The sequence below is a fragment of the Tenrec ecaudatus genome, chromosome 12 (genome assembly GCF_050624435.1).
Source record: "Tenrec ecaudatus isolate mTenEca1 chromosome 12, mTenEca1.hap1, whole genome shotgun sequence".
In the NCBI taxonomy this organism is placed as follows: domain Eukaryota; kingdom Metazoa; phylum Chordata; class Mammalia; order Afrosoricida; family Tenrecidae; genus Tenrec; species Tenrec ecaudatus.
The window spans coordinates 16,608,976-16,632,691 of NC_134541.1; the positions used below are offsets into that span (position 1 = coordinate 16,608,976).

Genomic DNA, 23,716 nt, shown 5'->3' on the forward strand with positions numbered 1-23,716 from the left:
GCAACTAGAGGCTAAGAACCAGGCAGTGGGCTTGCTGTGGGACCTCAGCGCTGTCAGTCAGTCTGGGGGAGTGATGCATTCGGCAGTTTTTCACGTGGGCTTCCCCCACTCCCACAGGCCAGTCCCCGCAGCCCAACACATCTCACCCTTAGATGGGTGACGAGGGAAGACACGGAGGGCCAGGGGAGGTGTCCTCATAAAACTGACTTCAAGGGCCACGGGGGCAGGGGGAGGGGGGCAAGAACCATCCTAGATGCAACCTGGGAAGGGGCGCCAGGTGGGTCCCTCCTCTCCATCCAGTCTCTTCCAGAGCGCAGGAGGTGTCTTGGTTGCCACAGTGTGGACCACACAGCAGGCTCACCATCTGGCTTTATTACAAACCTTTTAATTGCTTCTTATCCCAGTAACTCACAATACAGAACCACATGCCAGTCTGGGTGCTCTGCACTGAGTCACTACGACTAGGCCAGGCACAGGGCAATAACGCTGACATCCATGAGGAGGCGGCTCCAGCCACAGGAGACAGGGCCTCGGAGGAGGGTGTCCAAGTGCAGTCAGGGGTCTGGTCTCAGGTCTGCGGGGGCGCCTCAGCGCGGTGTTCATGCTCGGTCCGGAGGGTCTCCATGTACTTGCGCATCTTCTCAACCATCCAGGTGGGAAGGACAAAGGATTTCAGCTCCTCCAACTTCAGGTCTAGGCAGCCCCTGGCAGAGACAGGAAAGAGAGACATCTGAGCAAGGCAGGCTGTGGGCCGGGCCTCACCCCCAGGGCCTGAGGCAGTGGGTATCGGAGGCACGGGAGACCCAGGGGCTTTACCTGTAGTCATCGCTGGCAGCGAGGTCCCGGATGTCCTCTTCAATGAGGAGGTAGGCCTGGGAGGGCAGCAGTGGAGAGAATTCAGTGGCCCCAAGTGCACTGGACTGCACACCTGCTGCACTTCACCGAAAGGCCTGCCTCTGGGCTTGCTGGGGCACTGGGAGGGGCTGTCTTGGAACTAGGTCCCTGAGACAGCCCTTCACTCACCCAGAAAGTTTATGGATAGAGGAGCGAAGGCTGGGGGTTAATCCTCCATAGCCTCTTCTTTTCAAAAAGGTTCCCAAGTGGGCTCACTACACAAGCGCGAGGGAGCTGGTGAACTGTCCGTGCTAACAGGAAGCCAGGAGGATGCTCTCCGGGAGCTCCAGGACTGACACACTCTGGTCTTGGGCTTCAGGGCAAAACAGAAGCCATGGCAGATGGCACTGCTGACTGGCGCTGGGCGGTGCGTCCTGGTGGAGAACTGCTGTGGGCTAAGGCCGATGCCAGCTCTGGGTGAAGGGAGAGGGCGTGTCCCCCGGGAGCCTCCCACAGAGGGGATGCTGTTCATCACATTGGGATGGGATGCCTTCTCTGGGAGGCAGTTTTTCCCCAGCCTTAAGTATCTTTGATTTTTCTCATAGACCCCATGAACTAGGTAACAGACTATATTCCACAGAGGTGGTCTCGGGGGGATGAAGTGTGCAGGAGAGACCTAGGCACAGGAAAGGGAATCCTGGGACCACAGGAATGGGCCCACTGTCTGTCTCACAGCCAACCACAGACAGCCAGAGTCCTGGTGGGCCCAGGGCAGAGGTCTGTGAGGGGAATGCTTACCATCTTCCCCCCTGTTGCCCGCATGTGATGCTGCTCTGCCAGCCAGTGCTTGTCTTGGGGGTCAGCTGCGTACTGTGAGGGACAAAGGCACAGGGGAGACTTTAGGCTGGTGCTGGGGGCGGCTTGCTCACTGGGGCCCAGAGCCGACTCTTGGCATTCGCTTGAGTGGTTCTTACCAAGACCTTGTCCTGGGCTGGCGGGAAGGGAGGGCTCTCCAGTCTCTGCAGAGCAAGCGGATTCCCAGGAGGCTAGGGTAAAGGACTCATTTCCCAAAGCTCTAGGGCACTTCTAGTTCCCTCACCGCTTGTTTCTAAGACACAGCATCTCTAGAGGTGAGTGGGACCGGGACACGTTTATTTCAAGCTGTTGCTTTAAAAGTGACGTGAGGCTTGCAGCACCCACGGCTATCAAGGTGGCCACAGCTCTACCTGGGTACCTGGTACCTCGTGGCCCAGGGGAGGGAGACAAGATTCCTGGTTAAGAACCTGGCTGTGGTGTTACACAAACCCAAACGGAACCAAACTCACGGCCACTGAGTCGATTCTAACTCGCGGCCACCGTCTAGGACAGAGTAGCAAGGCCCTGTGGGTGTCCGAGACGGTAACCCTTTGTGGGAGTAGGTAGCCGCATCTTTCGTGGAACAGAGGGTGGTTTCCAACCGCTGACCTTGGGGTTAGAAGCCCTGATGTGTAATCTACTACACCCCCAGGGTGCCTGTGGTGTCCACATTTTAGATGATGTAAACCTGGGTATACTTTTCATGGGTCTCAGTTTTCCCATGTGTAACATGACACAGGGCTGTTAAGCAGGATATCGTGAATACTAAGTGCTAAACTCTGGTACATAAAAAAGCTTTCAGGAAAGGTAGGCTTTATCACCTAGGAAGCGTATTTGTGATAGCCAGACACTCTGGGCTGCCCAGTCATCACCCTTCCCAAGTGACAGGAGCAGTAATCAGGATTTTAGAGGCACGCACTCCGAGGACCCGCCCTCAGCACACAAGGACCGGTGCCAGGAGGGCTGCTGCAGCGTTGTCCTCTACCGCAAGTAGTGTGCCCGTGTGTAAACTTTGTCACGGGGGGAGTGGCTATGGGATGTCTCTTCTAGACAGAACCATGCCCAACAACCTCGCCACCGTCCAGTTAGTTCCACGTCAGCGCCCCTTCAGGGCAGAGTGGAACTGCCCCTCGGGGTTTCTGAGCATGTGAGTGACTATTTCTCCTGTGGAGTGGCTTCACGTGGGGGGCTCATACTGCTGGCGCTGTGGTTACCCACTCAGTGTGTGACCCATGGACCAGCCGGGCTCCCGAGTTCCGTGTGGCTATTGAAATGTGACATGACGAGGGCTGGATTTAACAACCAGAACGTCTCTGAGACAGCACCCACGCGATGCACAGCACCCAGCAGCCAGGGACCTTTGGCTGTGCCGGCACCGACGGGCGACTTCCAAAAGTGCGTGGAAACAGTCCGCTAGCCTTGCAGTCCCCTTTCCCATGAACTTCTTGAAGCTCCCTTGTCTATCTCTGTTTTGAAGTCGTTTTTTTGTTGTCTGCTTAAAAAAAAACACCCACGAGAAATGTAAAACCCCGAGGTGGACAGAACAGTCCGCCGCTGGCCCTGCGCTGGACTCTGCTCAGCAGGGGGAGTGCTGTCAGATTTGGCCTTGCTGTAGTTCCAGCACAGGTGCATCATGCATCATTCCCCAGAATGCCTGCTGGCTTTTGAGACCATCGGAAATACAGATTCACCTAAGAGGGAGGGCAAGTAAATTCCAGACCTGCCCACCCTCCCTGGACAGCTGTTCTCAGGAGCGTCCTTTCCTGTAAGGTCAAGCAGGGCCTTCGTCCGTCTCCTTACTCCCGAGCCCTGGTGGTGCAGCAGTGAAGTGCTCCCCTGCTAGCCAAGGGGCAGGCACGGGGCGCCGCTGCAGTGCTGCGGGAGGAAGGAGTGGCAGTCTGCCTCTGCCCGTCTGAGACCCTCTGGGGCAGCTCTACTCAGACTCCTCGCTGAGAAACCTGGGGTCCAGCACTCAGTCTTTCTCAACGTCTCTGTTTTCATTTATAAAAATAGGAAGAACATTATCGGCCTTCCAGACGGCACTAGGACACAATGTTAGTGCGGTTTAAGTCAGTGCCCGCCGGCACACGGGCAACAGGCGGTGAAGGCGGAGGTGCTGCTGCAGCCCGAGTTCCCGGCCCGCCAATGCCTGTGGTTGTTCGAAGCGCATCAGCGCCGTGCAGGTGCCTGGCTGGCTCCCACCCTCACCTACCTTAAACAGGTGCGGATGCTTGATGTAGATCCTCCCTCTGGTGCCTCCCATGCCCAGCGCCCTGAAAAGTAACGGCGGTAAGGAGTCCAGTGGTGGCCCTGAGCTGCCTCCCCCACCCCGAGTGCACACCACAGCCCTCGGACGTACTTGTTGGCTCGGGATCCCAACACAAAGGTGGTGGATTCGTTCAGGCGAGCTGGGTCCCACTGTGGGAAAAACAGAGGCTCGTGAGGGGGCGGTGGCATCCTCTCCTTGCCCTCTGCTCTCTCCCACCACCTCCCCCCACCCGTGATCTTTGAGTGCTGTTTCGCTGCTGTTGTTGAGCACACACTCATTATAGTTTCTACCCAGGCGATGCAGCGACGTGGGCGACACCGAGTGAGTGTGCAGCCGCTCGCTCGCGCGCTCTCTCTCCCCCACTCCGTCTAGTGTTGGCAGTTGCTGTGTTCACTTGGATCCCCAACCCAACCCACCGCCAGCAAGTCCGTTCCTCTCCGGGGTTTCCAAGGCTGCAAACCTCTCCTGAGGCCAAAGACAGGCTTTCTGCTCCCATCATGGTGTGAACGGTGGGCCCGAACTGTGGACCCGGTGCTTAGCACCCCAGTGCGCAGCCCACCGTGCCACCAGGGCTCCCGGTCGAACCAGGCACACCTCGTAATGGAACTCCCCACCACCCTACAGGACACCCTGCTTGGGTTTCTGAGGTGACAAATGCTCACAGGGGTGGAAAGCCTCACTCAGATAACCACAGAGATGCAGCATCGGACGAGGGCGGCCATGAGCTGGAGGGCGTCATGGTGTCCAAGGAAATGGTCACAAATACATAGTTGGCGGCGGAAAGCCTCATTTTTCTCCCTCAGAGTGGCTGGTGGGTGCGAACTGCTGACCTTGTGGTTAGCAGCCCAACACATAACCCACCATGCCAGCAGGGCTCCTTGATCCCACAGAGTTCTTAAAAGGACTCCATGCTCAAGGCAGAGGACAGACAGCTTATATAAGAGACCAAGTACTTGAAGGATTAAACAGAAACACTAGGGAGCAGGGAGTTTATGATGGGGGGGGGGGTAAACAGCCCAGAAAAGGAGAGTGGGCACACAACTTGAAGCCCTTCCATGGCACTGAGTGCTACTGGGCTGGTGTCTGCTTTGCTGTGTGTACTCTCAGGAAAACAAGGCAACAACAACAAAGTAAGCAAGGACAGTGGGTGCTTGTGCCATGTTAGGTCCTGTGCCAGCTACTGGGGATACGAGCCCCGAGCTGCACGCTTTGCTCCCAGGAGGCCAGACAATGGTGTTTTAAGAAGGGGGACAAGCGGGAGGGTCACAGTTAGGGGTGCTTCCCGGAAGCACTAATTCCCAAGCTCGTTCTGGAAGGACGAGTGCAGGTCCGGCAGGGTGGAGGGAGAACACAGCCCTTCCAGAGGCTGGCGGAGGTTGGCCTGGCATTTTGGAAAACAAGTAGGTCTGGGTTGTGGAAGGACACAGGAAGGTGTGGCAACTGATGTGACTGAGACAGAAGCAGGGAGGGGCGAGGGCCCCAGAATGCTCTGTCCAGGGGTGTGTGCGCTTTCTTTCTTTCAGGAAGGGGGAGTCATGGAAGGTCTTTGGGCAGGGTGTGTCAGAGAGACTTGCCTTAATGCTGCCCACTCTTATAGCAATGTGGATAATGGATCTGAGTGGCTAAGGCAGGGTGACCAGTTGAAAGGCTGATGCAGTCAAACATTTTTTAGGAAACAAAGTCTTTCGTAACAAAAAGTTGTAAAATAATAAAATAAGATAAAAAGTTGTCATAAGGCATTCTGAAGGACGTGGAGGTCCTGACCAGGACAGCAGGAGGAAGAGGAGGGCACGAGGCCGCTGCGATGTACTGACGTGGGGGCCTGGGAGCAGCAAAGGGGACGAGGACTATGGCAGAGAATGATGTGAGAGGAGGCCTGTGTGCACAGACGCTGTGTAGGGAATGCCTAGGGGATTTTCCCCCAGGAAGCAGGCCATACAAGTCCTTCCTGGGAAGGACAACTATCTTAGCCAAAAGGCCGAGAAGCGATTCCTGTGAAGGGCAGAGGTGAGAGGGTGCTCACATCTGGTGGCTCCGATGCCGCCAGCGAGGGTGATACAGATCCTCTGGCGGGGAGGGAGAAGTGGGTCCCAGAGAGACTTCTAGGGGTAATCAAATATATGGGATGGCGTTGACCCAAAACAAACACTATCTCTGGAGAGGAAGGGAAAGATCTAGAAGCAGGCAGGACTACCGGCTCTGAGAGGAATAGCTTTAGAAGGAGGGACCCGCGTGTGGAGCAGACAGCGGAGGGCAAGTGGCCGTCTGGTCTACTGTGTGGACTCCCTGCAACACGGACTCACACCAGTTGTCCAGGTAACACAGCCAGGAGCAGAGGGGTTCAAGAGCTGGCTCAACTAACTGTGTACCGGTTGTGTGACTTTGGACAAGTCTCTTGGCCTTAACAAGGCTCAAGTGTATTCATCGTATGAGAGAAACGGAGAGTCACCGGGAAGCTGGCAGCTCTTACACACCTCCTGAGGCAGGTGTAGGGTTTAAAGGAGGCAATCCACCCCAAGGCCTGGGACAGCGCTGAGCATTCACGCACACATGGAATAAGTGTCAGTGGTCACAGCTTGCACAGGGAGAAAGGCTTTCCCAGTAACGACTCCAGCTCCGGACTCGGATCCCTACTGGGTCCTCTCTGTAGGCCCATACAACTTGGGGGTAGGGGCAATGCCCTGGGATGGAAGGCACCCACCTCTCACATCCCAGTCCCCCACCCTCATGGTGGGCCCCCAGCCTGGGCTGGATCTGCCCAGATCACTGCACCGGCCACGCTCACATCACCATACCTTGGGGCCTTCCCGGCGAATCGGCTCACAGGACTTTGGTTTCCATCTGGGTGGAAGGAAGGAAGGAAGGTCACTGTTGCATGGCGAGGTCCAGGGAGGGGGTGTAGGCTTGCTACTGCTCTGGGCCCCCCATGTGCTCTCCTGCACTCAGGACAGGAGGCAAATCTAAAGTGTGAATGCTAATGCGATTCCTTCCCTTACGCCTGGGGGTTGACACTATTCCCTGTCCCCCTTCAACCGCCCCGGCCCCGTCTCTCTCCCGAGACGGTCTCGCTCTCTAGCTAGCGGGCTCCCATGAAAGGTTTGGCTGGAAGAAAGATTCTGCTGCTTCAAGCACGTCCAAGAGTGACTACTCTGGAGCAATGTCGTACAGTCTTGTCCTCATTAGCCCCGTGGCCCCGGCAAGCCATTTCTGTGTCTCAGTTTCTTTATCGACAAAATTAGAGGGTGATGCTGTGACTTCAGTGGTAACCAACACAGGCGGCTCAGGCCAGCAATGGACTCAGAATAAAGGGAAACTGCAGGGTAAGCAGGCTGGGCAGCAACAAGGTAAAGACCCCCCCCTCCTACCTGTCTTTCCGCCCCAGCCCACCAAGCAGGGTTCCCGGCCCTCATGGTGAGTGAACCAGGTGGCAAAGAACTCGGCCCCCACCCCCATCCTGCTGGCTGCACTCACCCCATGCCAGCGGCTGCCCGGTCATTCGCCAGGATGTGTGCGGGAGGCCGTCCCTTCCTCTGCCGTGAAGAACAGCTGTCAGAGGCCTGGCCCTGTCAGAAGAGCCCCCACCCCACTGGCAGGGCCAGGGTCACCCCGTGGAGATGGCTTTCCGATGAGAACAAAAGATGTTGGAGTGTGACGAGGGGGAGTGACAATGTCTAGGGTCCCTGCCAGAAGCCCAGCACCTGCTAGAGCGGGAGGGCCGTTTCTTGGCCAGAACTTGGGTGGTGGTGGTGGTGGGCGTGGGAATGGTTACCTTTTTGGGAAGGGGGCTTCCTCGGTGGGCACATTCATCTTCGGTTTGCCGGCCCCGCTAGGGTGAGAGTAGGGGGAAGTCAGTGGAAGGCTGACTCCCACCCCCTCCATGTCTCCCCCTCCTCCCCGCTAGGCCTCAGCCACCCTGGTGGACTGGGTTCAACAAATGGGTGGTACAAGAACTCCCGAGGCCACCCAGCCTTCCAGTGTCCCCTCTGTGCCCGGGGACACAGCGACTCTGACCTTTATCCCTGGAAGCTCATGGGCCAGTCTGGGTATGACTTTTTCTCCGTCTGCAAATAGCAGCTTAGCCTGTATGGAGACCATCGAGCGCAAACAGTCACCGTTTTTCTTTGGGGAGGCACTCCCCACCCCGCCTCCCTTGTTACACCTCTAACCTGGCTGAAACCATCGCGCTAACTGGTACAAAGGCACGCTGTGCCAGGGACGACCCGTAAGGTATCTATTAACACCCAAACTCAAAAGAATTCAAGATCATTGTTCAAGAATGAGAACCCGCAAATAAACAAAACAAAATGCCAATGACCAACCTGAAACCTGGTCACCTCCCACAAACTGCTGGATGCCCATCTTCCAGACTTCCGTCCCTTTTACAGATGTGTGTTTACGGCTGTGTGTGTGTATAAACTGAAGGCATGAGTATCAACATATTCCCTAGTCACCGGCATTTCTTCTGGTAGGAGTTGACTGAGTACCCAGGAGACACGGGCTGGGTCCACAGCAGCCAGAAGGCCACACCGGGCTGAGTGTGGGAGGGGCTAAGGGGAGCAGGGACCACGCCTGAGGTGCCCAAGATGGGGTCTCGAGTGAAGACGAGCCAACCTGGTCAAAGCAGCAAAGCACCTGAAGCCTGATGCAACTGCCTTATGCTGGGTCTGAAGACTGAACGTGAACGTCACCTGCAGTTTGGAAACGAGGACTCCAGAAGTCAAAGTGACGCGGTGTTGTGACGGACAAAGATTTAATGACTACGCATGTCAGACCATACCCCCTGCCTAGCACGCTCTGTGGTGACGGTGTGCCTGCCATGTTGGCAGTAGCTTATGCATATGCCGCATTTGCTCTCGTGTGTGGGGGAGTGGTTCTACTGACTTAAGAGATGAGGAAACAGAGGCTCAGAAAGGATAAGCGACTGGCTCCCAGTTTCTTGATTCACCAGGTTGCACGCTGGGCGAGGGAGGAATAGCTTCCCATTGCCCTGTGCTCTGATGCCGAGATGACCCCAAACAACTGGTTCTCCAGTGCCCCTGGACTGGAGGAGGGACCTGCAGCAGGTGGGCAGGTAAGCCCATCTCAGAGTGCAGGCTCAGCTCAATGGCCCCAACGTCCTCCTCATTCTCACGGGAACTCCCTACCATTTCCCCCTGGACTCCCCTTCTACACCCATCGCCTGACTGCAGCCAGGGGCTCCTGTCCAAATGCAAGTCTCCACGGGCTGGGCCACTCTTCTGCTTAAAAGGCCGCGTCTTCCACTGGGTTTGCCCAGCCTTGTGAGCATTCAGCTCATACCCTCTGACAACCCGCAGCCTTAGATGTGAGGGCTCCTCTGTTTGTTACCAGAGGGAAGCTCTGCCAGGGCCTGCGGCTCGACTCTGGGAGATGCTGGAGAGCAAGCACTCTGCCCATCTCACCACCACTGGTGGGGCTGGCACAGTACCTGGCAGGCAGAAAGCACCCAGGGAACAATGGCTGCAGAGAGAGCTCAATCTAAGAACGCAGCCTGCGTATGAGTGAGCAGCAAGGTTTTGGTGAACTTAAGCTTGGTTCCATTCCAACTTGGAAATAAGACAGACTTTTATAACTATGTGTCAATAAGAGTAAAATATGATTAGTAAGCTCGAGTCCTTTATTATCAAATCTGGCAGTGGTCACAGCACCCTGTAGTTCCAGAGAGAGTGAACGGAATATACCCCGAGAACCAGCCTGGCTCTCGCTGTACTGCAGAGGCGCAGTCCCGGCCTTTCAAAGTCGAGTGCCTGGCCCTGGTCTTGCTCCTGCTCAGGCTGTGCCGACCTCCCCAAAGCGAAGACAGCTCTCTCATCTTCCTGCCTCAAAGGCCTGAACTCAAAGAAGGCCCTGTGACTCTGAGCATGAAGGAATTTCCCTCTTTGACAGCTCACAGTTTCCTGAACCAGCACGGAATCTGGGTGACGCTGACTGGGCCCAGTAATAGCAGTGACGGGCATATGTCAGGAGGATCCCTCCGACTGTGGGAACACAGTTGTTTCCAGCCCTGATGTCGTGTTTCCTGACCACATCTGGAGAGGCAGCAAGGCAGGAAGACTGGCAATTCCTCACAACACCAAAAGCAGCTACGGCTACGGAAGGTGACCAATCCAGCACCTGAGAGACTGAATTCAGCTGTTCTAACGCTGCCTGGTTCCAAGCCACAATTTCTCCACCTGTAAAACAGGCACTCAAAGCTGCCATCTGTATGGAGCTGTGGGACAGACCCATGTCAGCAGCCCTGTGGCGGCATAGGGGCTGCCCTTTCCCTTCCCTGCTCGAGGTCTTATCTGGCCGGACGTGCTCCAAGCCAGTGCCACACAGACGCTCTCTCTCAGCAGAGCCCTGAAGGCTCAGCCCTGCACCCACAGCCTGTCGGCCCGGCCTCACCTGCTCCAAGCAGCTGCGACAGGCCTCCTGGATGAGCTGCTCCGCATCGACTTCTTCCCCGATGTTGTCTCGGACGTTCATGGCTGCCTTCTGGAAAAACTGGGGAGGAGAGAGTGGAGGACAGGGTCAGAGTGCCCGTGCACAGCCACCAGCTTTCACCTGGCTCTCACACAGGAGGGAGGGCATGGCTTTGGAACCAGAGGGATTCAGGTGGCAGGCTCTCCCCACATTCTCCTCCAGTCCCTCTCCAAATGCAACCATGGAGTTGCTCAAAAGAGGGCCAGCGGATGGTCCCCCTGGCATCAGCGTGTACAAACAGTGCAAGATCAAAGCTTGCTGCACACATCCAACCACAGCCGAAATACACCAGGGTGTAGCTGTTCAAGGTGGCGGTAAGCCGTTCACAAGGGCAGAGGTCCCTGTTGTGTTTGTTCTCAGCCAATCAACCCGATACACAGTGGCCCCATGGTCAGCTTGTTGGATCTGTGTCGCTGACTGAGAGGTAACATTTATGGTGCGGATTCCCAAATTCTAAATACTCAGAATTAAATGACACTGGGGCTGGTTTTATAAGCAACAAGATATTTGGATTAACACTGGGGTGAACACTAAGAAGTCATTAAACTACTAATCCAGTAACTGTCTCTATAAATTTGTTAGGTAGCAGGACTGCGGGTGGGTGGGTTGTCCCTCCCCATGCCTGAAGCCCCCCTACAGGAGGTTTGAAGAGAATCGGGCGAGCCCTCAGCCAACCATAAAGACTAACTGGGCAGCCCAAACTAGGCCCAGGTGGGCTTAACTCAGCCAATGGGGCCAACCAATACCTGCAAGCACGCCTCCCAGCAAGAGGACTAAAGTACCTTGACTGTGAGACTGTCCCCCCCCCTTTCTTCTTCGTCCTTTGGCTCCTGGGCCATGTCATGGTCTCTCTGGCCTCAGGCTAGTCCGTGTGGGTGCAGTCCCATAAGGTGCCCATGCTCAGTGACTGTAAACCTGAAACTTCTTCTGTCCTTTAGAAAAACCCACTTGGCTCACAAACCAGGCTTTGGCCTGAATTCTTTCTTGTGCAGAGCCAAGAACCAAGGTATTTCCCACCCGAGGAATCTAACATTCACCTATCCTGGGTTTCATATAAGGAAAAATACAGACCCACATAACAACCTCCACACAAAACAACCCTAGCAACAATAACAAAATAAAGCAAAGAAAAACTCAGTGGAAAAGCAAAAAATATTACAAACTGGAACAAATTTAACCTTGAGTCTGAGGGAAGGACCAAGGATAAGGCGTTACATTTTAACCTAACCACACCTGCAGTTTGCTACCTCCCAAGGCCCCATCTGCCAGCCAGGCCATTCCCTGGGTTTCCTGGCTGCCATCTCAAGGGAAACACTGTCTAAGGCACTACTGCGCCCGGGTGCCAGTGGAGTGCCAACCACCTGCACCACCTAGGGACCTAACAGAGCCTTTTGGGCTGTTGTTGACAAGAAAAGGTGCTCATATTGCTGCAGGGAGGAAGCAGAGAGAGCCCTGGTCGTGCAGTGGTGAAGAGGCAGCCTGCTAACCACAAGGTCAACACCACTCCCCAGGGGAGGAGGAGCAGGCGCAGGCGCGAGCTTCCCTAGAGAGAGAGCAGCCTCGGCGGCCCGGGCAGTTGGACTCCGTCCTAGCGGTGGCTGTGTACTGGAATTCACTCGGGGCAACAGGCCGGTTTCGCTTTGGGTTGAAGGCAGCAAGTTAGAAAAGTCCGGCATACACAGAGCTGTAAGCCTATCTGTAAAACAGCAACGAAAAAGGAGAAAGAAACATGCAGAGACAGAGGGACTGTATCGATCTGGACTGATGTAACTGTGTGCGGTTACGGATTATTGTCTGCTTCTTATCCTCATTCTCTTTATTTTTGTAATGTACATGGAATACTTCTACAAGACAGGCAAAGCAAAACAAACAAAATGCCAGTGCCTGAAGGCAGACTGAACTGACAAGGTGCTAGCTGACAGCAAGCTGACTTGGCTCCAGATGAAAGACACACTGGTGGCATGGGAAGGACCCTGGGACCCGGCTGCCAGGGGCCCCAGCCTGTGGAGGGAAGGGAGAGCTGAAAACATCAGGTGGCAGAGTGACATGAGGTCCACACCCCAGAATCCAAGTCCTGTCTCTAGAGGCAGGTGGGTCAGCTCTGGGGGAGCACCGTAAGCCAGTGCTCAGAGGAAGAGGCTCGATGGAACGCACGCCGCCATGTTTGGCAAGGGCAGCGCCTACGTCGAACCGAGGGGAAGAGCGTGGAGGGAACAGGACTGCAACACTCGAGAGTTTAGGAGGAAAAGCCTTCGGACCGAGTGCAATGGAAGGATCTGATGCGTGTGACTATAAAACAAAGCACTGCAGATTAATCCAGGTGCTCGATATTGATAAGTGGCTAAGTGAAAGCCAGCCGGAATCACCGGGACACTTTATAGCCAGGCGATGAAGGAGAAAATGAGGCCACAGACAAGGCACTCAACACTTTTGGTGTAAACAGAACAGGGCGAAGCCTTCCTGAAGGGGCAGGGGCTTCCTCTTCTACCCATCAGCGCCATCTCTAGGGGGTTAACCCCCAGAAATTCTCCCACAAGTAACGAAAGATGTCCACTCAAGGCGTCCACTGCAACACTGTCTGTCCACAGAGCACGGTTGGAAACAATCCCAACGATGCCATGGGACTTGCAACTACCAAGTACTACAGGTCAAGCCAGACCAGTCATGCACACCCACCCTGAAGCAGGACGCCACGCTAAGCGAACAAAGTTGTACAACCTTTAAAAACACCACACACACATACACACACAACCACCCCACCCCACCCCGACCAGGTAGCCACATGTTACTCTGAGGACCAAGGTGTGCTTGCCCCAAGCCACTGTTTCCTTGTCTTTTTTAAGCCATTGTCATTTCAATCCCCTCATATGCAGGTGGGAGCCGGACAGAGAGTACGGAAGGGGTGCCTGTGAACGGGGCGCTGGGAAGAGCACCGCAAGCCCCACGGACCACCTAAAGAGCACAGTCCGTCTCGGGAGAAGCACAGCCAGAGTGAGCGGCAAGGCTGGCCAGACTCCCTCTCCCAGAGTTTGGACAAGCCAGGAGAGAGCAGTCTCTGGAGGAGGACGTCACGCTGGGTCAAGCGGAGGGGCAGTGACAAAGGCCCTCAGCAAGATGGACACAGCGGCTGCCACCACGGGCCCGACACAGGAACAACTGTGAGGACGGCGTAGGACCGGGCAGTGTTTCTTTCTGCGGTGCATGGGTTTGCTGTGAGCTGGAGCTGACTCGATGGCACACAACGACAACGACAACAGGGGACCCCATGAGGCAGTTCTGAGTGGGAAATGACTTGATGACGCACGTACCACAAGGTGTCTCATAAAGTCACTGCGGACACGAGACTAGTGAATACCAACTCCAGGGCAGGTTCAAGGTCAGGCTGCGGGTGAGTTTCTGGTCCTAACAGCTTTGTTAACAGAACAACACATACCCTTGTTTCCGCTCTGCTTTCCCCAGTAGCACAGTGGGGTAAGTAGTGGGCTCTAGCCACAGGGTCAGTGGTTCAAACCCACTAGCCACTCCGTGGGAGAAAAATGAAGTTGTCTGCTCCTGTTAAGATTCACAGTCTCATCCCCCGTTGGGTGGGTGGGGGGGTTTACTCTGTCCTGCAGGGGTGCTGGGAGGTGGAACTGACTTGGTGGCAGGAGGTCTGGTCATTTTAAAGACGTTTCTTGTCGGTCCCTTATATACTGAACTCCTAGCCAGGAGCGCCTTAGCTTCTGCACACCACTGTTCATCTACTGCACGTCTGTGTAGTCCCTTGGTAAGAAAGCTATAGCCTCTTGTGCTTAGGAGCACTAGATGGCCCGCCAGCCCTTTTTCAAACAGTGAAATTGTCAACAATAGTCATATAGAAACATAAAATAAGAAACATGTGACACTAAACACTGGCAGGCGGACCTTTGTTACTGTGAGCCTGAAACATGCAAGCAGAGCGCTGCTGAGTCTCACCTCAGTTGGAAACGGGTGTGCGCGTGCGTGCACACGAGAGTGTGAGAATGAGCGTGTATGGGCGGTGACAACACTCAATTTCCCACTGCTCTGCGCGTGTCCATGGGAGGACGGTGGAAGCACTGTGAGTACTGATTTAGGGTTACCAGGAGACACTGTGAGCAGGGGAGTTCTACAAGCGGTGGGGACAGACGCTGTCCACGTGGCATTTGACCCAGAGGGAGCACCCCTCTCACCTTCATGTACTTGTTGAAGACGCTCTGGATCTCCTCGTTGATGCTGGGCTGCAGGACGGCCCGGAGCAGGTCCATGGAAATGGCAGGGTCGGTGAAGCTGCTCTCAGGAAGGAGACATGGTTAGGGCCTAGTCGGCACTCATCGATAGCCATCAACCCCACTTCTTGGGGTAAGCTGGCTTCCGCTGAGACCCCATCCTTTCGACTGTCACCCAGGCTGTACGTCTGGGAGTCCTCACAGCACCCTCCCTTCTGACCTGCTGGCTCCCACTTACACTCCTCCTCAGGGTCCACTCATTCCACGCGGATGATTCCAGGAACTCACTTACAATTACAGCTTTAATATGGCCAACAAGACTGTACAGGGGAGACACACACGAGCAGGTCTGGGAGGTTTCCCAGCAGGGACCTACCTCTGCCCCCCCCTGCAGTGCTGCCTTTGACCACCGGGAAGCCCATGGAGTTTGAGTGTCCAGAACCTCCACGGGGGGTTGGGGACTTCCATTATTCAATATAAGATCCAGCCCCTGGTCATCATGAGGCCTCACAGATGGGGCTCCTTATGTGGCCACCAAGAGGGAAGTAGGCTCTCTGCACAGGCAGCCTCTCACCCCTTGCCTAGGGCATGACCTGTCGGGTCCGGAGTTCTCATGGAGCACATTTAAATCAGGTGGGAAATTCCTAGGTGTCTTGAAGGGGGATCACTCAGGAAGGAGCCCTGGTGGTGCCGTGGTTAAGCACTTGCTGCTAACGGGAAGGTTGGCAGTTTGAATCCACCAGCTAGCTGCTCCATGGGGGAAAGCAGTGGCAGCCGGCTTCCATGAAGAAGGACGGCCTTGGAAACGGTTATGAAACTCAGCTCAACTTTGTCCTTGAGGGTCGCTATGTGTTAGCATCGACTCCATTGGCAATTTTTTTTTAACTCGTTCAGGAACGGAGGCCAGAGACCAAGTTGTTTCCACAGAGTTAATGTCAGTCCCACAGGGGGTATTTCCCACGTGTAACTTTTCCCAGTCTACCCAGCCAAGTACAGACACAGGGCCCTTTAAGGATACCAGGTAGCTCTCACTGAGAAATGAAACGTGCCCAAGTTTTGTGCAAACCACATGTGATGCACAACTATTTCGTTCCACCACAGCTAGTTTATAAAATATTCATACAGAAAAGTAGATGCCAATTTAGAGAACGGCCCTGGAGGACAGGTAGAACTGCCCCTGGGAGGTTCCGAGACCGTCACTCTTCATGGGGGTAGACGGCCCGTCTTCCTCCTGCCGAGCAGTTGCTGACCTCATGGTTAGCAGCCCAACGTGTAACCACTACGCCACCGGAGCTCCTTGAGAAAACCCCCTATCTCAGCACATAAAAATATGGCGAACATCCATTTAATCACCGCCTGGGTCAAGAACTCTAAACAGACCAGTCTATCTGGTGCTCTTTCCTCTCCCTTGGGTATTATTGGCCTCGTTGTACTGCTGAGGAAGCGGCTTAGGGGCTTAACTGGCAGTCTGCCTGCCTCCAGACAGCCTGGGCTCCGAACGGCGACGCCCTCTGCCCATGGCCATCTGTCCAGATCACAGCCCCGCCATCATGCAGAGTTGAGCTAGCTGCTCCTCATGGAAGCAGACAGCCTCATCTTTCTCCCCAGGCGCAGCCGGATGGGCTGGTGGGTTTGGGGTTTGGACTTCGATACCTCAAGGCCACACAAAGTTAACATGGATCTGTCTCATCTTTCCTGGTCCAGGTTCTTGCCTATCGGCTGTACACCTTGTGCCGTGGGGGCTCGGAGCGTGCTGTCTGAGCCACGGCTTGGGAAGGACCTTGCACCCAGGCCAGCCTCTTACCTTGTTGTCATCTGGGAACGGCGCCCCCTCCGCTGCACTTGCCGGTGCTTTATCATGATGTTCCAAGGGTTCTGTGGGGGCCAGGGGAGCACAAGGGCAGTGGTTCTCAACCCTCCTCATGCCGTGACCCTTTCATACAGTTCCTCATATTGTGGTCAGCGCCCCAAACATGAAGTTATTTCCATTGCTACTTCAACACTGTCATTTTGCTATGAATCGGCCGACCCCTGTGAAAGGGTCGTTTGACACGCCCAGGGGTCGCGACCCACAGGTTGAGAACCGCTGCGGTGACTCGGGTGAGGGTGAAGTCAAACCTGGCCGCGCCTGCTCCTCACACCCGCCTCCACCTCGCCCACCTGTGGCTGGGGTCGGGCGGCAGTGGGGTTGGCTCAGGAAGGCCCCCAGCCTCCAAAGTCCCCCCGACCTCTCCCGGGAGGGCAGGAGGCAGGGTTTACGCAGGGTCTACTCAGGAACAGGATGAAGCGTTGAGCCCCTTTCCCGGATGTATCCCCCCCATTCCCGCGACTCTGTGAGGCCGGTACTGAGCCTCTCCTGACAGGACGGGGTGCAGGAGCTCGGCGGGCTGGACGTCACCTAACTAGGAAGGCCGCACCAGGGGGTGAACACAGGCCGACCGGTCACGGAAAACACCAACCCCCATGGGCAGCACCGGCCGCCGCGTTCTCTCCCCCGCGGGCCAGTGACCCGGGAGCCCGAGGCCCCGCCGGCCCGAGCCCGGCCCCGGCCCTCACCGTGAGAACCAGCTGCCCCGCTGCGCCCGCGTCCCCCGGCTCGGGGCCGCCCCGCTCGGCGCCGCCAGGACCCCGCGGCTGCTCGGCGTCTCCAGTCGCCCCCATGGCGCCCCCAGCCCCGACCAGCTCAGCCGGGGAAGGCCAGCGGCCGGAAGGCGGTCCCGTGACGTCATCGGACCGCGCCGCCCGCCGGCCCGGAAGCGCGACGTGACAGCTGCGCGGTTGCCATGGGAACCAAACTGCCGCCCGGTCCGAGCCCCGGAGAGGCCCTTCGTGCGTGTGTGTGTGTGTGTGGGGGGGGGGGGGGGGGGCGAGGTTTGAGGGACCCTCCGGGCCTGCGCCTTGGTGTGGACAGTGGGTCCGGGGCGAGCTCGGAGTGGACGTTCCCTGGAGCGGCCTGGATAAGCGCGGGCCGGGGTGGGGGAGCGGCGGCAGCGCTCCGTCCGGCGACGCCGGCCGTTCAGACTCTGAGAACCGCGGACTTGAACGTGTCCAACCCTCGCGGATTAACGTATCAATCCAGCTCACGTACTCATCCGCCAGGGCTCCTCAGGCCTCGGCTCTGGCTGCCTTTCCGCGGAAGAAGACGGCGGCACGAAGGTTGGGGCTCGAACCGGGGACTCCCCCCCAGCCGCAGGGGACTGGGCTTCTCTCCCCAGGCAGGTGATGCTGGCGACGCCCGGGCTGCAGGGTCGAACACCTGTGGAGTCCCCTCTTCCCCAGAGCTGGGATTCCTGAATAGGATCGGATTGATTCATGCGTCGGGGAGGAAAGAAAGATGTGGGTCGAAATCCAGTGGGTTATGTTAAGATTGGCCCTAGAATTGAATCTCTTGTCTTTGATCTACCTCTTAGGAGCCACGTGACTCGCTTTTCTTAACCATTTTGTGTCTCAGTTTCACCATTGGTAGAGGAATACTACTTAGCCTGCAGTGTTGCAGTGAGAATTGAGTTAATTCGTGTAAAGTGCTAAGACTTGCAAAAATAAACATTCAACCAATGCTACTGTTGAACCATAAACCAGGTCAGCTAAGTTCACGTGGAAGCAGCATGGCAGCCTGTGTGATCCAAGGATTGCAAAGAACTTAGTCCACGAGGGAATGGTATCAGAGCTGAACTTGTGAACAGTACCTTTGCAGAAGGCTCCACACATGGATTAAGCCTCTGGTGACTCCCCTCTCATCATGGTGAAGGGATGGGGATAGTCTTATTATAAGAGCATTGAAGAGTTGATTAGGGCCGATGTAGTTAGGTCACAGTGTACTATCATTTGATCTTTCCATTTTAAAGCAGTTTCAGTGAAAACAAGTGAACAGGAAATACAGGTGGATGAAGCCCCTGGGGAACCCCGTCTGACCAGGGACCTGGGAAGGGGATTGCTGCCGATGCAGTTATTTGACAAGTCAGCACCCTATCAGTTGATCTTCCTTAGATCCACTTACATTTATTCTGGTTTTTAGTATTTTCTGCTTTTTGGTTGAGGTTTTTATCTGTTTGTTTTATTGTTAATTTCTGATGTTTTTCTGTATATAAAATCTGTATTATAGAAGTCTATAGAGACAGGAACGGGATTAATGGTCCTTTGGGTATATGGCAGGGGAGTTTCAGGGGAAATGGGAAGTTAGTAAAAAAGTACAAGAATGAAAAAAATGTACTAAAAGGGCTTGTGGTGATACTGTACAACTCTTCTTGATGTGCGTGAACGATTGAGTTGTGTGATAGGTGAATTGTGTGCCAATAAAATGGGCAAAAACAAAGCAACAAGCCAGTTGCTGTCCAATTCATTCCTCGTGGTGATCCCACACAGGTTAGAGTAGAACCCTGTCCGATGGGCTTTCCTGTTTTTTTTTTTAATTAAAAGATCATTTTACTGAGGGTCCTTAAAGCCCCCAAGTACATGCGATGGAATCTCCACATCCTGGCTTCTAAGGATCATTCTGGTTATACTTGCTTCCGGGCAGATTGGTCTAGTCTCTGGCTGTCCCTGGTCCTTTCCGCATGCTCTGCCAACACCGTCACTGGGTCTTTGTCCCCGTCTTCCATGCCTACGAGGCGATTGAAGAGACCATAGCTTAAGTCAGGTGCACCTTAGTGCTCTGACAGTCTCGGTCTTCACTCCTCAATAAGAGGTCCATCTGACTCCCCCCTCCGCCCACCATATGTAAATCTCTCCAATTTTATTTCACTGAATCAAGAAAGATCATCCAGGGCAGTGGTTCTCAACCTGTAGGTCTCGACTCCTTTGAGGGTCAAGGACCCTTTCCCAGGGGTTGCCCAATTCATAACAGTAGCAAAATGACAGTGATGAAGTAGCAACAAAAATAACTTTCTGATTGGAGGGGTCACCACCACATGAGGAACTATATGAAAGGGTCGCGGTGTAAGGAAGGTTGAGAACCACTGATCTAGGGCCTAGGCCTCCAGGTTTGGCTGATCATTGGAACCACCTGGGGATCTGGCAAAATGACGAACCCCCTTAGGCTCCTCGCCAGAGGATTCTGATTCATTAGGTTGCAAATAGAGCCCCAGGATCCTTCAGCCCTGCATCATGCTGTTCCATCTGCCACATCACAGGGACCTCGTCCTCCTGGGTCCATCCACCAAGAAGGAGGAGGGGAGGATGGGGGCTGCTGGTAGCCCTCCTCGAGAAGCGGCTTATGGTTATCCTGTATTCACAGAGCATGGCCATTGTGTCCTGGGTTGAATAGTTGAACTGCAAAGACAGCATCAGCATTCATATCTTTGAACTCCTGTCTTACCTGTGGGAGTCAGATGATACTGATCAAGCTAATCATTCCAATAAATTCAGTCCAGGACTCGAAGATCCCTCCAGTCAGCCGATCATCTTGTTCCACGGCCCTCTTGCTGTCTGCGTGGTTTCTGCATGTTGTCGCTCACTGGCCCAGAGCTCCTCTTTCCTGTGCTCAGAACACTCAGGGTTGCAAAACACAGCCACACGGTGGCCCTCCTGTAGCCGCGTGGAGGCTGCACAGCCATCCAGTCCCTCTCCATCTCCTCGGGGAGTGGTCAGAACTAAAGGGACTAACAAGTTAATGGGACCCCTGTCCAGAAGACCATCTGCAAGTGCCCCCTGCCTGTCTCATTGAGCCCTGCAGTGGCATTGCCCAGCCTTCTGCACCCAGTGCATGTTCACTCCGCCAGTTCTCAGTGCTGCTCAGGTTTCTGCCTCTGTCTTTGCCACCTGAAGTTTATTTTCCGGCACCTATAGCTCTTTTACTTCACTGACGGCACCCACAGGAACAACGTCCCGCTCTCCTGTGATGTCCTGATCTGCCATCAATCACAAATTTGTGATGGTGTCCTTTGTGGTGCGCCTTATTTCACGAGGCTTCTGACAGCGCGTGAGTCCTCAGATGCCGTACGACCTCGTGTTCATGGCCTCCCTCATCCGGATGATGTGCCTGCCTCTGTGTTGTCTTTGCCCCCTTTTGGACTTAAGAGATGGTCTCCTTCAATGATATGTGAGATTGGGGTCTCTTTCGTCCCCTACAACAAAGGAGAGGAGGGCTTAGTGCGAGCTTACTGGCCAGGGGCTTCTCCCGAGGCTCTCTCTATTGTTGTCTGACAGCTAGCACCCCTGGGTACAGCAGCACAAAATGCTGCCCACGTCACTGTCTCGTGGCGATCCGAGCATACAGAGGACAGCTTCCTAAGGAGCCACATGAAGGAAGAGACCTCCAACCAGAGGGACTAGTGAACAGACAAAAGAAAAGCCAGGAGAACCATGCCAACTACAAACCAGAGGTCAAGGCTGAATTACTCTGAATTAGAAAGCTTACAGCGAATGCTTCCTGGTCATCAGCTAAGAACCAGGCACGGAGCCACGATGGTGCTGTCGGGTACGCATTGCATTAACCTTGAGATTCAAACTCAGCAGCTGCTCTGCGGAAGAACGACGAGGCTGTCTGCTCATGTCAAGATTTACAGCCTAGGAAACCCTACACAGGGTCTCCGTGGGTCCGAATCAACCTCAGTGCACTTGGGGTCAGCCCAGATCCAAGAATGTTACCATGCACGATCACATGTAATGCTCATAGATGCTCTATGAATTTCTCTGTTTTTCACAAGAGGCAACTGAAAGACCCCTTCAAGAACACATCCAAATTCCCACCAAAGACACAGGGCTAGAGAGTGAAGCTTGCTCTGCTTGACCTCCAACTTCCACTTGGTAAATGAGGCAAGAGAGCAACAGTGAGAGGCTGGAAAGTAAGGAGAAAGGGAGGGGCGGTGGTGGATTCTGGTCCAGGCCGACTGCTTGATTCAGGCAGATGATTAACACCCCCACCTTCACCCCCACCCCACCCCCTTTTATAACAAAGGAGAACACTGAATTCCCTGAGATTCACGGTCCCTCAGGTGGCCTAAGGAGCCCTGGTGGGGTAGTGGATCCTCTTTGGGCTGCGATCCTCATGGTGGGCATTTTGAAACCACCAGCCGCTCTGCAGGAGAAAGACTGGGCTCTCTGCTCTCATGAAGAGCTGCGGTCCCACAAACCCACATGGGGTCGTCGCTGTGAGTCAGCGCTGACCCCTTGCAGGGCGTTCGAAGAGTCCTGGTGGCTCTGTGCTGCAGTTCGAAACTACCAGTCGCTCTGTGCGAGCAAGACGAGGCTCTCTACTCCAGTACAGAGTTCCAGTCCGGGAAACCCACAGGGGCAGTTCTACCCGGGTCGCTGTGAGCCGGCATGGATGTTTTCTAGTTCTGGCTCAGCAGGTCAGGTCCCCCGCCGGTGGATGACCACCTCGAATGGTTTGTGCTCACAATGGAGGGGGCCTGCTCTCACCTACACAAGGACAGGCAGTGAGAAGGGTCTGTGGGCCCAGAACTGAAGACAGGGTGGGCGTGCTCAGGAGGGTCCAGACCGGTGCCTCTGGAGCTGGGAGGAGTCAGTGTGGGAATCGTTATCCCCGCAATTCTTTGCTGGTCGGTGTTCTCACGGCCACCAGGGGGCGCCAGACGCCCGCCGCGCGTCCACCCGGAAACGCGCTCACCTGGACGGACCCCGCTCACCTGGACGGACCCCCGCTCGCAGTGGCCTCGGTGAGTTTCTGAAGCGCTTTTAAAAAATTAAATTATTATTATTTGGGGAACTCTTTTTTTTCCCAGGGGGAACTCTTTACAGAGTAGAAATCCTCAGCTTTCTCCCCCAAGGCGCTGGGGCGTCAACTACTAACCTAACGGGATGCTCTTCCTTTTCATAGGGATGTATTATAAGGCTCCCGGTGGGTTCAAACGCACGATCTGCTGGGAAGGAGAAAGATGAAGCTGTCTTGTCCCATAAAGATCTACAGGCTTGGAAACCCCATATAGGGATCGTAATGGACTCTATGGAAATGGATTTCTAAATTTTATTATTAATTGGGAGTTAATACATAAAGCCTTTCATTCCATAGTTCCATCACATCAAGTCGTATTGTAAAATTGCTACCACAATCGGTTTCCAAACATTCTTTTTCTTTCTGGACTCCTTAACATCATCTCCCTTTTATGTCCGCCTCCCTCCAACTCTACGCCTCTCCCCCCTCTCCCCCACCCCCGCCAAAACCCTTCTTTTACTTGCTATCTCTATAGATTCATCAATCCTGGGTTTCATATACCGACAAACAGAAAAACAAATAACACACCTTGAAGAGGGTGACCTCCAATGACATAACATCTCTAAGATACACTCAACTCTGAACAAACCAAACCAAACAAACAAACAAAAAAAGAATAAAATGTTGAAAATCAGATGAGGCCCAGCATGCATGAGAGTGGGGATCAGCTGACAGTTTTCACTGTTCAGGTCAGGTCAGGCTTATCCCTTGATCTGCTGTACTTGTCTCTCCAATGCACTTGGTTTAGTAGCGGTTTGTCTCTTTTTTATAAGGCATGAAATGCTTCTGCCTTTAAAAAACCATTTTATTGGGGGCGCATACAACTCTTATCCCACTCTCGACATCCATCGTGTCAAGCACATTTATACATTTGTTGTCATCATCATTCTCAAAACATTTGCTTTCTACTTGAGCCCTTGATATCAGCTCCTCATTTTCCCCCTCCCCCATGAACCCTTGATAATTTATAAATTATTATTATTTTGTCATGTCTTACACTGTCCGACATCTCCCTTCACCCACTTTTCTGTTGTTTGTCCCCCAGGGAGGAGGTTATATGTAGATCCTTGTGATCAGTTCCCCCTTTCTACCCCACCTTCCCTCCACCCTCCTGGTATCGCCACTCTCACCACTGGTCCTGAGGAGCTCATCTGTCCTGGATTCCCGGTGTTTCCAGTTCCCATCTTCTGCCTTTTTGGTGGAAATGTATTTTGGGGACATAGCTCATTCTTTTGCACCACTGTTCCTTGTAAACAGGGTTGAATTCCTTCTGGATAAAAAGGCTAGGAAAAGGTTCCTTTCCGATGACAAGCTAATATGAGAAAGGGCAGAGAAATAACTTCTGAGCAGCTCTCATATTTCCTGGAGGTAAGTGCT

The 23,716-nt window shown here is 54.5% G+C and overlaps 1 protein-coding gene across 1 annotated transcript; it reads right to left on the reverse strand.

Moving 5' to 3' along the window:
• Positions 1-369: 369 nt before the first annotated feature.
• On the reverse strand, positions 370-17,382 carry DNTTIP1 (deoxynucleotidyltransferase terminal interacting protein 1). The gene is made up of 13 exons (XM_075528695.1): positions 17,224-17,382; positions 16,472-16,542; positions 14,632-14,728; positions 10,364-10,462; positions 7,970-8,038; positions 7,728-7,784; positions 7,430-7,488; positions 6,754-6,799; positions 4,049-4,107; positions 3,902-3,962; positions 1,633-1,704; positions 817-872; positions 370-704 (listed from the first exon to the last, which is right to left on the reverse strand). Exons 1-13 carry the CDS (start codon positions 17,326-17,328, stop codon positions 569-571), a joined length of 987 nt encoding a protein of 328 aa, XP_075384810.1. The 5' UTR covers positions 17,329-17,382; the 3' UTR covers positions 370-568.
• Positions 17,383-23,716: the final 6,334 nt, after the last annotated feature.